We start from the raw sequence: 16004 nt of genomic DNA on the forward strand, positions 1-16004 counted from the left end.
TTTTTTTTTTTTTTAAACGTTTATTTATTTTTGGGACAGAGAGAGACAGAGCATGAACAGGGGAGGGGCAGAGAGAGAGGGAGACACAGAATCCGAAACAGGCTCCAGGCTCTGGGCCATCAGCCCAGAGCCTGATGCGGGGCTCGAACTCACGGACCGCGAGATCGTGACCTGGCTGAAGTCAGACGCTTAACCGACTGCGCCACCCAGGCGCCCCTCCATATTGCTTTAAAAGATAAAGCAATATTTAAAATTTTTTAAACATTTTTACTTATTATTTTTGAAAGACAGAGAGAGAGACACAGCACGAGCAGGGTAGGGGCAGAGACAGAGGGAGACACAGAATCCAAAGTAGGCTTCAGGCTCTAAGTTGTCAGCACAGTGCCTGACGCGGGGCTGGAAACCACCAACCGTGAGATCATAACCTGAACCGAAGTCGGTCGCTCAACCGACTGAGCCACCCAGGTGCCCCAAGATAAAGCAATATTTCAAGTTGATCTTTTTCTGTGCATCCTTAGAATTGTGTTAATCATAGACATCCTCATAACTTCCCAGTTGTGTCTGGGAGAATTAAATGAGGTCACTGATAAAAAATGTACTTATGAAATTATAGATCAGGTTTTGTACAAACGAACTAAATAAAGACAGTACCAGGAGACTCATAGTGTTTTAGGGGATCTGGCTCCATGAGGAAGCAATTTCCTTCATTCTAAGTTTACTTTACAATATTCTGAGCATTGTTAGTTATGATTAAAAGCTTGCCATACTTATAAGCATATCTTTTATACTATTCAGGGTCCAACTGTTTTCTGGGAGACTATTCATTCCATAATGGAGAGCATTGGGAATATATGATCAAATTTATTTTCTAAACATCTTTGGCAGAAATAAGAATAAATTCTTACAGAGATAAACACATGGGAAAGATGCAGCTTCAGTAGATATATCTTTAAAATCTTTATCTTGCAAAATTTCATCATCCTTAATACTTTCATTTTCTTCTAAAATAGATTTTTTTTCATTATTAGGTTTTCATTTATTTGAAAGGAGGGCATAATGTCCACTTGAAAGGACTGTTCCTATCATTTCCCTCAGCTTTAAATGCAACATCTGCTTTTTAGCTGCAGTGGTTTGTCCAGAAGACCTTGCCATCTATGCAGAATATTCCACTATCACCTTTTATTTCCCTCTAATCCATCTGATTTCACATGGAATATTGTGGAGCAGCATCTTGAAATAAGGAAAAATGAGTCTGCTTTGGTACATATTAAGGGTTTCATCTTTTATAACTTTCACTTTTCAATATTTTCTTTCTCTGGAGTCACACAAATCAGAGGGGCCTGATATCTTTGAGAGAAATACACCTGTAGAGCTCGCCTGGAAGCTATTCTTTGTGGGTCTGTAGACTTGCTCTGGGCAACTTACAGCTTTAACACAACAGATGGTGAAGGCGCAGGAAGTACTTTGAGGAAGCCTTCTCTACCCACTTTACAAATCCCCCTTGGTGTGGGGAATCTCATTCTGTCATGCCAGGGCTCACATATACCCTGCGGCCATTAAAAAATATGTCCTATTATGGCCCCATCAGTAGATGTTTTGAATGAGAACTTAGACAGAAGATGCGGGTCACCTGAGTAGCTCAGTGGATTAAGCTTCTGACTCTTGATTTTTGGCTCAGGTCATGATCTTGCGGTTCATGGAATAGAGCATGATGTGGGACTCTGTGCTGGCAGTACGGAGCCTCCTTGGGATTCTCTCTGTCCCTCTCTCTCTCTGCCCCTCCCTGCTTGCATGCTCTCTCTCTCTCTCAAAAATAAATAAACATTTAAAAAAAGGAAAAAGGATGCTAAACTTCTTGTCAAAAATCATGAACCCACCTCGATTAGAGTGTTGAGATGCTAACGGATATAGGTGTGCTTGTGGGAAAGCTGTGGGAACATAACTGACCCTGCATGGCACTATTTTTCAATTTCATTTACTTTATTTAAAATTGTAATTTAGGGGCGCCTGGGTGGCGCAGTCGGTTAAGCGTCCGACTTCAGCCAGGTCACGATCTCGCGGTCCGTGAGTTCGAGCCCCGTGTCGGGCTCTGGGCTGATGGCTCAGAGCCTGGAGCCTGTTTCCGATTCTGTGTCTCCCTCTCTCTCTGCCCCTCCCCTGTTCATGCTCTGTCTCTCTCTGTCCCAAAAATAAAATAAATGTTGAAAAAAAAATTAAAAAAAAAATTGTAATTTAGAAAAAAATAAAAAAAAATTTCTAAAATAAAATTGTAATTTAGTGGGGCACCTGGGTGGCTCAGCCAATTGAATGTCTGACTTTGGATCAGGTCATGATCTCGTGGTTTGTGGGTTCGAGCCCTGCATCAGGCTCTGTGCTGACAGCTCAGGGCCTGGAAACTGCTTCAGATTCTGTGTTTCCCTCTCTCTCCCCCTCCCCACTCAAAAATAAATAAACATTAAAAATTTTGTTTTAAAAATAAAAAAAACAAAAGAAAATTGTAATTTAGAAATTTTTGTGTGGTAATGCATTACTACAGTTTAGATGTCAAAATGATAATAAAAGTATATTCTGGTGGGGGGGGCACCTGGGTGGCTCAGTTGGTTAAGCGTCCGACTTCAGCTCAGGTCATGATCTCACGCTCATGAGCTTGATCCTCTCGTTGGGCTCTGTGCTGACAGCTCAGAGCCTGGAGCCTGCTTCGGATTCTGTGCCTCCCTCTCTCTCTGCCTCTCTCATGCTCACACTCTATCTTTCAAAAAAAAAAAAAAAAAACATTAAAAAAAAGGTATATTCTGGGAAGTCTTGCTTCCACTTCTGTCCCTTTCTACCCTATTCCTTCAACTCCCTTACCCCTCACAGATACTTCTTTTTATTAGTTTCACCTGATTCCATAGGGTCAGCCTGATTTGTTTAAATGATGATGATATTTAACATTCGATAGGGAACCAGGAAATCAGACACCAAGGTAACTAATTGCTACTTATTTTGACCTGTCTCTACTGAGGTGTTTTCCTAAGAGGTTCGTTAATGACATTGCCAAGGACAGCAGATGAGCTCTCTGCAGAGAGCAGTGTTTCTGCCTCCCGAGGGAGGAAGGAAGGAACACAGCTCTTGTGTTACCCCCTTAAAAAATCACCTAGAGTCATGTTCTAATTAGACAATTCCTTTATCTGAAATGTATTCAGTTTTCAGGATTCGACAGGGCTAAACAACTGGGGGGAGAAGAACCTTATATTCCTCATGACACTGCTTTTAAAAGAGGATAGGGAAAAAGTAATTTAAAAATTGAGAAGAGTCCGATCCTCTTACTTACCTAAATCCTAGCACATGGATTTCTTTGAATCCTGGAAATTTCTTAAATACCTTTTGCATCTGCAGAAAGAAAGAAATTTATGAAATGTTCTGGGTGTACCAGGTCAGATGTTACCTAACTGAAAAAGTCTCAACATTCTGATGAGTTAGGGGGAATAAATGAAAATGGAAAATTGAAGCAACGATTGAGGCCAAACGCTTTGTTCTTGGTAATTTCTGAAACCCAGAGGAAAGTGTTTTGCTATTTATTTAAAAGCTGCAATTGGGTAGTTCTGATCTGCTTTCATGGTTACTTTATATAAAATATGAAAAAACTTTAAGGTGGCACTTGGAAGAAACTTTTTTGGCTACAGTATTTTTATTTATACACAAAGAATAACTATAATATTTTCTGAGTTGAATTATATGATTTGGAAAATATGTTAAAGAGGTTACTAAAGTCAAAATGGCTGCTATATCTAAAAAAAATGGTACAGGCAGACTCTCATAGGTTAGATTCACTGGTAGATTTATGTGGACTTTATAATAAATTTTCCTAATTAGTTTGACCTTGCTAATGAAGCATATTATAGGAATATTTTATAATTGCTATATTCAGTTATTCCTGACCCACTACGGTCTGGCTTCTGCCTCTGGATTCACCCAGTGGGGAGGATTTTCTCCAGGCTGTTGTCTCTTGGCTGTCTCCAAATCCAGTGGCATTTTCCATTTCTCTTCCATGCTGTGCCTACTTATTTTCTGGTTCTTCTTCTATCTCAAGGACCACTTTCTCAGTCTTCTTTACTCCATCTTAGTCTTGTCTGCACTCTCTACTTTAAATATAAAGATGCTTAGCCTCCTTATCTCACCCTCCCACTTATTCAGTAAGTTTGACTGCAGGCACTGTGCTAGGCTCTGGGGACACATTGCCACATAGACAGGCGCTGCTCCGTCCAGCTTACTCCCGCATGGACTGGGAGGCAAGAGAGACCAAGGGAAAGGGATAGTATTAGTAGCGAAGCTTGGAAGGGAGAGCAGGGTGAAAGTGAGGCTGAGGAGGTGAGCAGGAACCTGGCACCACCTTCCCTTCCCTGTGCCCACTCCCCTCTGCCCCCCCTTGGGGATCTCATTTTCTGCCATAGCTTCACTGATCACCTGAGACATAGCTTTGAGTTCTACATGTGAATATCCCAACTTTGCCACTACTACATACATCCAAACCAGAGTTATTCTCTTCCCTCCAAATCCGCCTTTCCTCCAGCGCTCTCTATCCCAGTCAGGTACATAAACACCTATCGTCTTCCATGCCAGAAGACCCAGCAACCCTAATACCTTCTCTCTGTGCCCATCACATCCATTCATTAACTCCTGGTAGTTTGAACCCCATATACATTTTGTTTCCATCACATTCTTATTCTCATGGCAGGCATACCTTCCCTATCTCCCTTTTTATATTGCTGAAATGGTTTTCTAAGGGTGTGTGAGGAAAGACAGCAGAAATTTTTTTTTTTGGTGGGGGGAGGGGATATGCTAGGGCAGGAGGAATAGAGATGTCTCCTTGACCACATTTTTATTTCCAAGGTAATCATTCCATATCTGTTGTTCTTCACTAAAAATCCCTTGATGGGCTGCACTGCCAATTGAATAAGTTCCTTTAGAATGGCATTTAAGGTCCTGCGCATTCTAACCTTCCATTCCCCAAGCACTTTATCATTTGCCCTTCCTGTCATCATTACCCTCTTGGCCAATATTGTGTCCTCTCGGGACACTAAACTAACACCTATCTCTCCTCAAATTACAACATGTACTTCCTCCAGACCTCTATGACTTTTCCCCCTTTTAGCCCAAGATGCAACTTCTATCTTCTGCTCCTTGACTGCCCATACCGCCATATTTCAAAGCCAGCTCAAGCATATTCTCTATCGAGAATTTGTAGAGCCCTAAAGTCAGGCTCAATGATTTCTTCTCCCTACTGCTCTAGAACTTGTTACAGTATATCCCATAAAACAGTCTATGAGCTGCACAATGGCTCCTTCACTGAGATTATGCTCCTTGGGCTCAGGGACTGTGTCTGATTCATCTTCATCTCCTTCCCTCCCAGTACCTAGCAGGCCATTATCCACATAGCAGGGACTCAGCAAGTTTTGTTTAATGGACTTGAGTGGATCTCTTCATTCTCTAAACTCATCAACATGCTGCTGCATTGTCACTGTATCTAAAATTACTGCTGATTCTATATTATCTACGCCAAGGACTAGGGCAGTGATGCACAGATAATCCCCAAATCACTTACATTGGCCTTTGAAGTGTGTCATAGATTTCTTTTTCCAGCAGACTGATTTACCAGCTAAATCATATTTTCTTACACCAATATTAAAATTAGTTTTCATTCCCTCAGTATATAGTAACTGCAGCGATGAAGGTAGCCTAGGTTTTGGGTGCTGAGGTAGCTGTGTAGGCCTGAGTTTAAATATTGGTTCTGTTCCTTTCTAGCTGTAAGACCTTGAGTTTATTGCTTCATCTCTCTGAATACGATCTCCTTAGTCCAAAAAGGATAACAATACCTATATGATAAGGCTCCTATAAGGAATAACTAATAAATGCCTGACACACAGTGGGCAAAGAGTTGATGATATTGTATTTTTGATTAACTTAGTCTCTACATCTTCTACTGATTACTAGCTCCTTGGTAGTCCAATTTTCTTTTACTTCCTCAGTAGCCACATAACTTGGAGCCTGACGGGGGCAGAGCAAGACTTCAGTCAGTTGTTTTTGAAAGACCAGTGAGGGGAAAGGACAAGATGAGGGTCCCTGTAGGGGTCAAGGGCAGGGATGCTGAGTACTAAGCTTCCGTGCCTCCATGACCACCCCCACCACAGGCTTAACAGAGGAGAACTAGGAGTTTAGGTCTGAGGAGATGGTCTTTGTTACCGAGACAGGTAGGAAAGAGCTGTGTACATGCCTCAGGTCTGCTCTGGCTTTCTGTGGCAAATAGCTTTGGGTCCCCAAGGCAGTTGTCATGCCATTCCAGTAACAACACCTTAGACTAGATGTTTAAGTGTGAGCAGCAGTTTCTGGAGTGGAAGATTCAGACCCTGACTTGTCCTTCTTTCGTGTCCAGGATACCAGAGGCGCTGTTGTATGGATGAAAACAGTCAAACAAAACAGAACTGCTCCCATAGAAGCCCGCAGCTGCAGCATGGGCAGTGGGGAACATCTCCAAGGAGAGCCGTCCTCCCCTCCAAGAGTGCTCCACAGCACTGGCTCCAGCAGAGAGGAATTTTGTTGCTCGTGCCCTCTTTGTGAACCTGTCTGTGTTCGATTAAGACTCAGCTCTGCTTAGGAGGGTGCAGAAGGCATCTAGGGAGGAGATGACAAAGGCCTTCAGTTAATTCTGCCAAATAATCTTCTGGGGACCCTCCAATTACGGAGTGCTAACTATTAAATTGCTAATTAAGTGCCCAGTTAACCTTATTAATAATACTAAATGCACAGGGGCCTCCCTGATTCTGCTGGAATGTATGTTCAAGGGGCTATAAAAAGGCAGCCGTATTGAGTTCTCATGAGCGTTTGCACAGGAGAAAGCATTCAGACAACAGCTAAGCATTCCTTTTGACATTTGTATTAAATTGCTCATTAGGTTTACTGTGGAAATTAAATTACTTCAAAGCACTGTCCATTAATTCCTGATTAGGCTTGAATGGCTCTGCTAATGCAAGTATGGGCGGTGGTGGAGTGGGTTGGTTATCTGTTGGCAAGCTGCTGGGTGGTCTGGACTGCTCAGAAGCCTGGAAAGGGAACAGATGCTCTAACCAGAGGGGCTCCATCTCAGAGAAGCCAGTGACCGTGCAGAGGAACCCGCAGGACTGATGTGATGGGTCTCTGGAACAAGACCCAGCAAGACATACTCTTATTTGGCTAATAAGTTTTTCAGAGTCTAGAATGGGCATGTTAATTTGATGATGATGCAAAAATCCCTGTCCCATAAATATTCATTTGGGAAAAATAGGAAGTACTGCATAATGGTTAAGAGTAGGGGTTCTGGTGCCAGGCTGCCTGAATTGGAATCTCGGCCAACTATCCAATTTTGAAGATACTCCAACTATACTAAAGATTTTCTGAAGAGAATATTTCAAGAACAAATAGAAAGTTAACAGACTATTCTTTAATTCATTCTATCTAATAATCCGTGTCTAAGTACTTCTCTGGTTCATAAACACCCCATGCTGATGCTTTCTCTTTGAAGTTTGTAGAAATGATTCTTTACATTTTATTGACTGAACGCTGATGCAGGAGGAAGTTGGAGGTTTAATATTTTTGCCTATTTATCTTCTCTCCAGTTGAGAGGAGGTAAGCACTGAATTCTCCAAGTATGACAAGTAGGGGCCTGTCGGTTCCCTGGCCATGCTGAGTGAGATGCTTGGGCACCCAGGCTCTCCACAAATGAAGTTCATGGTTATGTTTTCTTATGAATGCTTCTGTTTTCAGTTGCATTTCTACGGTCACTGAGTAGTTAACTGCATCCCAAGCTCTGTATTAGGAGGTTAAGTCTTCAGAGATGAAAGAAACAGTTCCTGCCCTCAAGGGGACACTCAGAGCCTGAAGATAGTGAGGGTGGCAGGTGAAGAGGGAGAAACAGAGACAACAAAGGCCATAGATGTGTAAAGAAACAATCTCAAGACAGGGTGATAAATGTTGTGGCAACAGTGGGCACCGTGTTTTAGCTCAGAGGAGAGGCACTGACTGAATCCAGAATGGTTTGAGACAGAACTTTCCTTGATGAAGTTTTGTAAAATGAAACTCAGGGAAAGGACATTCCAGACAGATGAGACAACACAGAGAAAGGCTAAAGGTGAGAAAAGATTTGTAAGCAGTTTGTATTTCTGTAGAGTGCAAAGGAGGGGGATGGGAAGGATGGGAAGATGAGGCTGGAAAGGAAGGCAGGGCTTTTATCATGGCGTATAGATGCCACGGTCAGCAGAGTAGCTTAGATTCATCCTGCAGGAAATGAAGAGGCAGGCAGATATGATGAGAGTCCAAGATGGAAGAGATATCTTGGAACAGCTCCGAAGTTCAGTGGACGACATGGACAACATTACTGCCTTACACTTATCACCCACGAAGAGTGTCATGTCATTAAATTACATCAAACTGCAAAAGTGGATATATATCATGTAAGACAAATATGAATTAAAATTCATATTTCAACCCAGCATGTTCCCTAGTTGGTGCTTACATGAACATTTTAGATGTATAGAATACATTTAGATGTATAGATGTAGTGGCTCTCTGTTAAAGAAGGTTTAAAGACCTACTAATATTTAAAAAGAAAACCTAAATGTAAGTGACTTTTAAGATAGAGAAGCTGGAGGAGCTCCTGGGTGGCTCAGTCAGTTAAACATCCAACTCTTAGTTTTGGCCCAGGCCACGATCTTGCTGTTCGTGAGTTCGTGCCTTGCTTCAGGCTTTGTGTTGACAGCTCGGAGCCTGGAGCCTACTTCAGATCCCGTGTATCCCTCTCTCTGTGCCCCTTCCCTGCTCGTACTCTCTCTTTTTTTCTCGCTCAAAAATAAATAAACATTAAGGGGGAAAAAAAAAAAAAAAGAAGCTAGAATAGAAAACTTTTCTAGAGATGAATTTGCCCTAACATTTTGGGACCCATTGTAGTTTTTGGTTAAAATGAAAGCAGTTTTGGTTGAAAATGAATGCCTGGCCACAAGAAGTTGGAACTATTAGTTCGAAGGGTTTAGGTCCTGTTGGCATCCAGATTCTGAGTCATAACTTGGGCTGTGGTTGTGTGGGGTGGGTTCACTTACCTGGAGTTGAGACTTGGCCGCCAGCTCTTGATAATGTGGGGACTGGGAGTCAGCGAGCTCTGCCGTGAACCTCTGGTTTGCTAGAGTGATGCTCAATTCCACCTTCTGCTCCAGTGGGCCTTTGTATACCTTAGTGAATTCTATTTTTCTTTCCTGAGTTAGAAAATAAAAGGTCTTCTATTAATATAAACTATAAGTATATGGTAATACCATATAATATATATTGATATTGTCTCAAAAAGTGGATAATGAAGGCTCAAGTGCTTTAAAATTTTTTTTAGTGTTTATTTACTTTTGAGAGACAGAGAAAGACATAGCACGAGCCGGGGTGGGGCAGAGAGAGCATTAGACCATTCGTACCTAAACTTCATATTAAAGAATCCCAAGCAGGTTCCAGGTTCTGAGCTGTCACAACAGAGCCCAACGCGGGGCTTGAACTCATGAACCATGAGATCATGACCTGAGCTGAAGTAAGACACTTAACTGACTGAGTCACCCAGGTGCCCCTCAAGTACTTTTAGAATTAAAATCTTATTAACTAGAAGTGTTCTCTGAATTTCATTGAGAGACAAAGTACCAAAGCTCCAATGAGTTAACTATTTAGAATCCTTGAGGACACTGTAATGTTAGAACTCTGTGCTCTTCATGAAAACATTTGCACACATGCACACACACACATAATTCATATATACTGTTGGAGCATCACTGAGATCGTGCCACACTCTTGTGTAACTATGAATGCTCTTTGATGAAGACTGGATTATACAATATAACCTATGTGATGCTGAGATATTATTTAATACAATCTTCTTTAGAGAACAGTCTAGACTGGTTTAATGAGACCATTTGTGCCCAAACTTCATATTAAAGCTAGTTAGTGAGCACTGTCAGGTCAAGAGAGGATTTGAAATATCTCTCAGAAGGAATGGCATATTTGGGCCACCTTTGGTAGCATGTGGCTAAAAATAGAAATACTCTTCTGAGGACCTGGATTTGGCCAAGGGGTCATCCTTTTTGCCCTCTGGACTGGGAACAAGCAGGAGTCTCTCACTGTTCTGAATTCACATGGGCTCCCAGGGCACAGAGCAAGCCTGGAGCTGAGTTTCAAACTTGGGGTGTGACAGATTTTCAGTATTGGGTACCTAGATGATTGTGAAATCTGAAAGGTTTTTAAAAGAGTAAAAAAACATGTCTGTGGAAAATTGAATGTCTTTGGTAATGCACTTAGTCTTTTATTAGTGACATCAGCTATGGAAGCTGAAAGAGGAGACCAACCAATGGAAAATGCCATGAGGGACAAAACTCATGTGGGTGGTAGCCAATGTAGTTTCTCCTCATTTCATATCACAAGCCCCTCTCTTCCATGGCAGTGGACAGGCACACAACCTCTAACTTTAATAGGCACATGGAGGACACCAGACTACTGACGTTTGTTTAACAAAAAGATTTCGTTGATTCATTCATCAAAATAACACATAAGCATCTGTATGGGTGTAGGACAGTGTTAGGACCTGTGGAAAGTTAAAAGAAAAATATGGCCTATAGCATTATCCTCTACAAGTTTACCATTTCACTAGGCATATTTAAGTTCACATGAGATATTTAAATAAATTCTTTAGATGTATTAGTGAGAAGTCTTCTAATTTATCCTCAGCCACTGGATTAATTTTCCATGCCTCTCAGCCAGCATCCTCGGTAATACTTTATTACCTATGAGATGAAAATTCAAACTCTTTTTCCTGACATTCAAGGCTTTCCACAATCTGATAACAATCTGCTTGAACAATTTTATTTATTTTATATATATTTTTTCATTAAAATTTATTTTTTAACTCAACTACTGAGTGGGCCCAAGTACAATGTCTTAAATTTTTTTAGTTTTTAATTCCAGTTAGTTAACATACAGTGTTATGATAGTTTCAGGTGTACAGTATAGTGATTCATACATCACCCTGTGCTCATCACAACAATTGCACTTGTTAATCCCCATCACCTATTTAACCTATTCCCCCACCCACCTCCCTCTGGTAACCATCGGTTTGTTCTTTATAATTAAGAGTCTTTTTCTTGATTTGCCTCTCTCTGTCTTTTTTTCCCTTTGTTTGTTTTGTTTCTTAAGTTCCACAGTGTGAAATCATACGGTATTTGTCTTTCTCTGACTGGCTTATTTCACTTAGCATTATATTCTCTGGCTCTATCCATGTTGTTGCAAATGGCAGGATTCATTCTTTTTTATGACTGAGTAATATGCCATTGAACCACATCGTTATCCATTCATCAACTGATGGACACTTGAGCTGCTTCCATATCTTGGCTACTGTAAATAATGCTGCTATAAATATAGGGGTACATGTATCTCTTTGAATTAGTGTTTTTGTATTCTTTGGGTAAATACCCAATAGTGTGATTACTGGATTGTATGGTAGTTCTATTTTTCACTTCTTGAGGAAACTCTGTACTGTTCTCCAAAGTGGCTGCACCAGTCTATATTCCCACCAATAGTGCACGAGTGTTCATTTTTCTCCACATCCTCACCAATACTGTTGATTCTCGTGTTATTGATTTTAGTCATTCTGACAGGTGTGAGGTGATATCTCATTGTTGTTTGGATTTGCATTTCCCTGACAGTAAGTGATGATGAACATCTTTTCACATGTCTGTTGGCCATCTGTATGTCTTCTATGGAGAAACGTCTGTTCATGTCTTCTCATTTTTAATTGGATTATTTGTTCTTTGGGTGTCAAGTTTTGTAAGTTTTTTACATATTTTGGATACTAACCCTTTATCAGTTATTTCATTTGCAAATATCTTCTCCCATTCTGTAGGTTACCTTTTAGCTTTGTTGATTGTTTTCTTTTCTGTGCAGAAGCTTTTTATTTTGATGTAGTCCCAGTAGTTTATTTCTGCTTTTGTTTTCCTGGTGCCAGGAGACATATCTAGAAAAAGGTTGTTATGCAGAATATCAAGGAGGTTACTAGCTGTGTTCTTTTCTAGGATTTTTATGGTTTCAGGTTTCACATTTAGGTCTTTAATCCATTTTGAATTTATTTTTGTGTATAGTGTAAGAAAGTGGTCCAGTTTCTTTTTTTGCATATTGCTGTCCAGTTTTCCCAACACCATTTGTTAAAGAGACTGTCCTTTTCCTACTGGATATTCTTTCCTGCTTTGTCAGAATTAATTGACCATATAGTTGTGCGTTTATTTCTGGGTTTTATATTGATCCATGTGTTTATTTTTGTGCCAGTACCATACTGTTTTGATTACTACAGTTTTCTAATATAACTTGAAGTCCAGTATCGTGATGCCTCCAGCTTTGCTTTTCTTTTCCAAGATTGTTTTGGCTCTTTGGGGTCTTTTGTGGTTCCATATAAATTTTAGGATTGTTTGTTCTAGCTCTGTGAAAAATGCTTGTGGTATTTTGATATGGATTGCATTAAATGTGTAAATTGCTTTGGGTAGCATCAACATTTTAACAATATTTGTTCTTCCAATCCATGAACGTGGAATGTCTTTCCATATTTTTGTGTCTTCTTCAATTTCTTTCATCAGCATTCTTTAATTTTCAGAGTACAGATCTTTCACCTCTTTGGTTAGCTTTATCCCTAGATATCTTATTACTTTTGGTGCAGTCATAAATGGAATTGTTGCTGCTTAAACAATTTTAGTCTGTGTCATTTCTCCTTGCCCTGACTACCAGATAGCTTGCTAACTGTTGTTGAGATACTACATTACTTGTGCTAGTCTCCTGACCGGAGAGACCTTCCTCACTGCTCCCCATGCTCACTTCCAGTACTAAAACATAAGGACACACACACACACACACACACACACACCACATACACACATTTTTTTTACTTCTTACTAATACCCTATGGTTCATTTAACATAATATTTCCTCTGATTATTTAGGGTAGAAACCTTTGCCTCTTTCTAATCTCTTGGAGCAGTGAATAATATCTGAATTTCTCATTTAGTACCTATGTCATACCCACCTAGTCTTTTTATATGCTAATCTTGTCACCCCACATATAATCTCCTCGAATCCAGTATGATTCTCATAGTTTGTTAACTCTCCCAAAGTAAAAAAAATAATGTGGTCATTTATGCACAAAACTCTCTGTGAATATACATGATTAGCAGTCACATCCTTTGCAACCTGTCCTGGCTTATCATTTTGCTCCATTCTATATATCTGCCATCTTCAAGTACACACTATTTTGTTGTACTTATTTGCATTATATATTTCTTGAAGGCAGGAACCATGTCTTATTCATCTTAGAATCTTTGGTACATACCCCAATGCCTGGCACATCAGAGGATTTTAGTAAAATGTTTGCTGAGCCAAAGAATGAGTGATAGATGTGGGTGGTAAAAAAGGTAAGAGGAGGATTTGATGAATATAAAATGAAATGTTCAGGGGATATTTACTGCAGAAAGGGAGACATATATTAGATTTTGAAGAATATGAGACATAAGTAATACAAGAAAAGAGACAGTGAACTAGAGTTGTCTTTGAAATTTTATAGTGAATATATTTAATCTCAATAATTTTTTTCAACAGCACTTTTCACTGTTCATGGAATAGTATTTTGGAGAAAAATGGAACAATTTAATTCTTTGTTTAGAGCAATAGTTCCAGCAAATCTGCAGCCATCTGGCCTACAGGCCAGCAGGGTTCTCATCCCTGAATTTTCATGTAGAGCTGGTGAGACTGAACTTCTTGCCCTCACTGTCTGGGCTTTGACCTTGCAGAGAGGTTCACAGGGAGGTAAGGGCCAGCAAAGTTTCTCAGACCACAGGGAAGTATGTGTCACCCCTGGACTGCCCCCTGCTGAACTTGCTGCCCACAGTGTGCTGCCATGATGCTGACACTCCTGGGGAAAGAGGGCAGTGTTTCCTGGCTTCAACATCAAGTGTCTGGCTCAAAGATTTTGAAGTGATTAAAATGTCCCCCTTTTCTGGGACACCTGGGTGGCTCATTTGGTTGAGCATCAGACTCTGGCTCAGGTAATGATCCCATGGTTTGCGGGGTCGAGCTCCATGTCAGGCTCTGTGCTGACAGCTCTGAGCCTGGTGCCTGCTTTGGATTCTATGTCTCTCTCTCTCTACCCCTCCTCCACTGGTGCTCTGTCTCTGTCTCAAAAATAAATAAAACACTAAATTTTTTTTTAAAAAATGTCCCCCTTTCTGACAACCAACAATTAATTCTGTAACATATCCTCTCCTCCTGCATTCCTTTCACACAAAGAGAACAGTGGCCAGTGCTTCTCTTTGCCTGTGAATACCATTTACTTTTCCCCATTTAACATGCAGGATTTCAACCATTTTGATATTTATCTGACCCATTTATGCTGGCCATGCCTGGAAGCAAAACTTCTACCCTTAGTGTCAGCATGAGATTACCCTTTGGTGAAGGAGCTTGACTGATTGGATGATTGATTGACTGATAGGTTTACCCATTCATTTATTCTAATGCTTGGGGAGTACTTGCTATATATGCAGTTCTGCTAGGTACTGGGGAGAAAAGGGCCCCTACCCTCCTGGAGTTTATAACTACGTTGCTTTTTATAATTCCTCTCAACTTATTCTAGGTTTCAATCTGGTTTTTCCCCTCAGTCCCTAGAAGAAGTGAGAATACTGAATAGAACAAAGTCACTGACTCTTACTTGGCGTGATAAAAATGCAGCACTAATAATATGGAATGGCCAGTTCGTCCATTCTCTTTTCTTGTTTTACCAATAAAACAAAAACAGACATGTGAAGAGCTAGATTGACTCTCAGAACTTCTTACTGTTGTAGGCATGATGGTGTCATTGAGGAATGTGTCACCAAGAGTGAGAGGGAAGGGTCCAAGCGAGACACTGGAGACATCTGTGGAAATTAAAAAAAATTACGGGCACAGAATGAGATTGGAGAAGTTTACATAAGAACAAAGTCAAAATTTCATATACTCTTTCTGTAATTCTGGAATTTACAGATATGAGCTGCATTCTTAACTCATTTAAGATTACATAAATATGTTCTTGAGAAAAAAACAACTCATACTTTTGGTCCCAGTTGAATTCTCCATTCTCATCTAGGACCCAAGTTTGGTGCTATTCTAGATACGTTTCAGTTAAATGGTTTGCCAATGAGATCTGGTTAATTTTTCTTTTTGTGACTTTATAAAGGATGCTTATTTTGAATTTATTTGTTTGAAAATATTGGCGATGATTGTCTCCAAGTTGTAAGATAATGGGTGATTTCACTTTACCTTTATTCTTTTCTAAATTTTCCAAGATTTATACAATGAACCTAAATTATTTTATACATTTAGAAATATCAGTTATTTTATTTTTATTTTATTTTTTTTTAATTTTTTTTCAACGTTTTTTACTTATTTTTGGGACAGAGAGAGACAGAGCATGAACGGGGGAGGGGCAGAGAGAGAGGGAGACACAGAATCGGAAACAGGCTCCAGGCTCTGAGCCATCAGCCCAGAGCCCGACGCGGGGCTCGAACTCACGGACCGCGAGATCGTGACCTGGCTGAAGTCGGACGCTTAACCGACTGCGCCACCCAGGCGCCCCAATATCAGTTATTTTTAAGAAAGCATATTATAAATTTTGTCAACTTCAATTAAGGATTGCTTTTTAACTAATATACTTCCATGATAATTTTTTCCCTTCCCTCTCTTTCATGATAATCAGGAACAGGTGAATGAGGAGGTCTAAGCTTACCTGGAGAAAACACAGGGGTTTCACCAGGTGCTCCTAATGTCTTCTCTGTAGAGATTTCATCTTTTCTATTAGCACAATAGGAAAGAGAAAAGAGATGGTGAAAAGGAGCTTGATGACAATAGGGGAAATTTATTTACTTTTCCTATACTCAATAGACTTAAAATTAGAGGAAAACCCT

General features: G+C 40.3%; 1 protein-coding gene across 3 annotated transcripts in view; it reads right to left on the reverse strand.

Annotated features, from left to right (window-relative positions):
- Window positions 1–16004, reverse strand: part of IMPG1 (interphotoreceptor matrix proteoglycan 1) — a 132905-nt gene that overhangs the window by 76654 nt on the left and 40247 nt on the right. For all 3 annotated transcript variants that reach the window (XM_040473994.1, XM_040473993.1, XM_040473992.1), the window contains 4 exons: window positions 15827–15891; window positions 14899–14978; window positions 9108–9260; window positions 3314–3372 (listed from right to left, as the gene is read on the reverse strand). In XM_040473994.1, the coding sequence (XP_040329928.1) occupies window positions 3314–3372; window positions 9108–9260; window positions 14899–14978; window positions 15827–15891 (357 nt within the window). The remainder of the gene's footprint in view (window positions 1–3313; window positions 3373–9107; window positions 9261–14898; window positions 14979–15826; window positions 15892–16004) is intronic.

The sequence above is a fragment of the Herpailurus yagouaroundi genome, unplaced genomic scaffold (genome assembly GCF_014898765.1).
Source record: "Herpailurus yagouaroundi ecotype Mexico unplaced genomic scaffold, PumYag 139, whole genome shotgun sequence".
NCBI classification, from domain to species: Eukaryota; Metazoa; Chordata; class Mammalia; order Carnivora; family Felidae; genus Herpailurus; species Herpailurus yagouaroundi.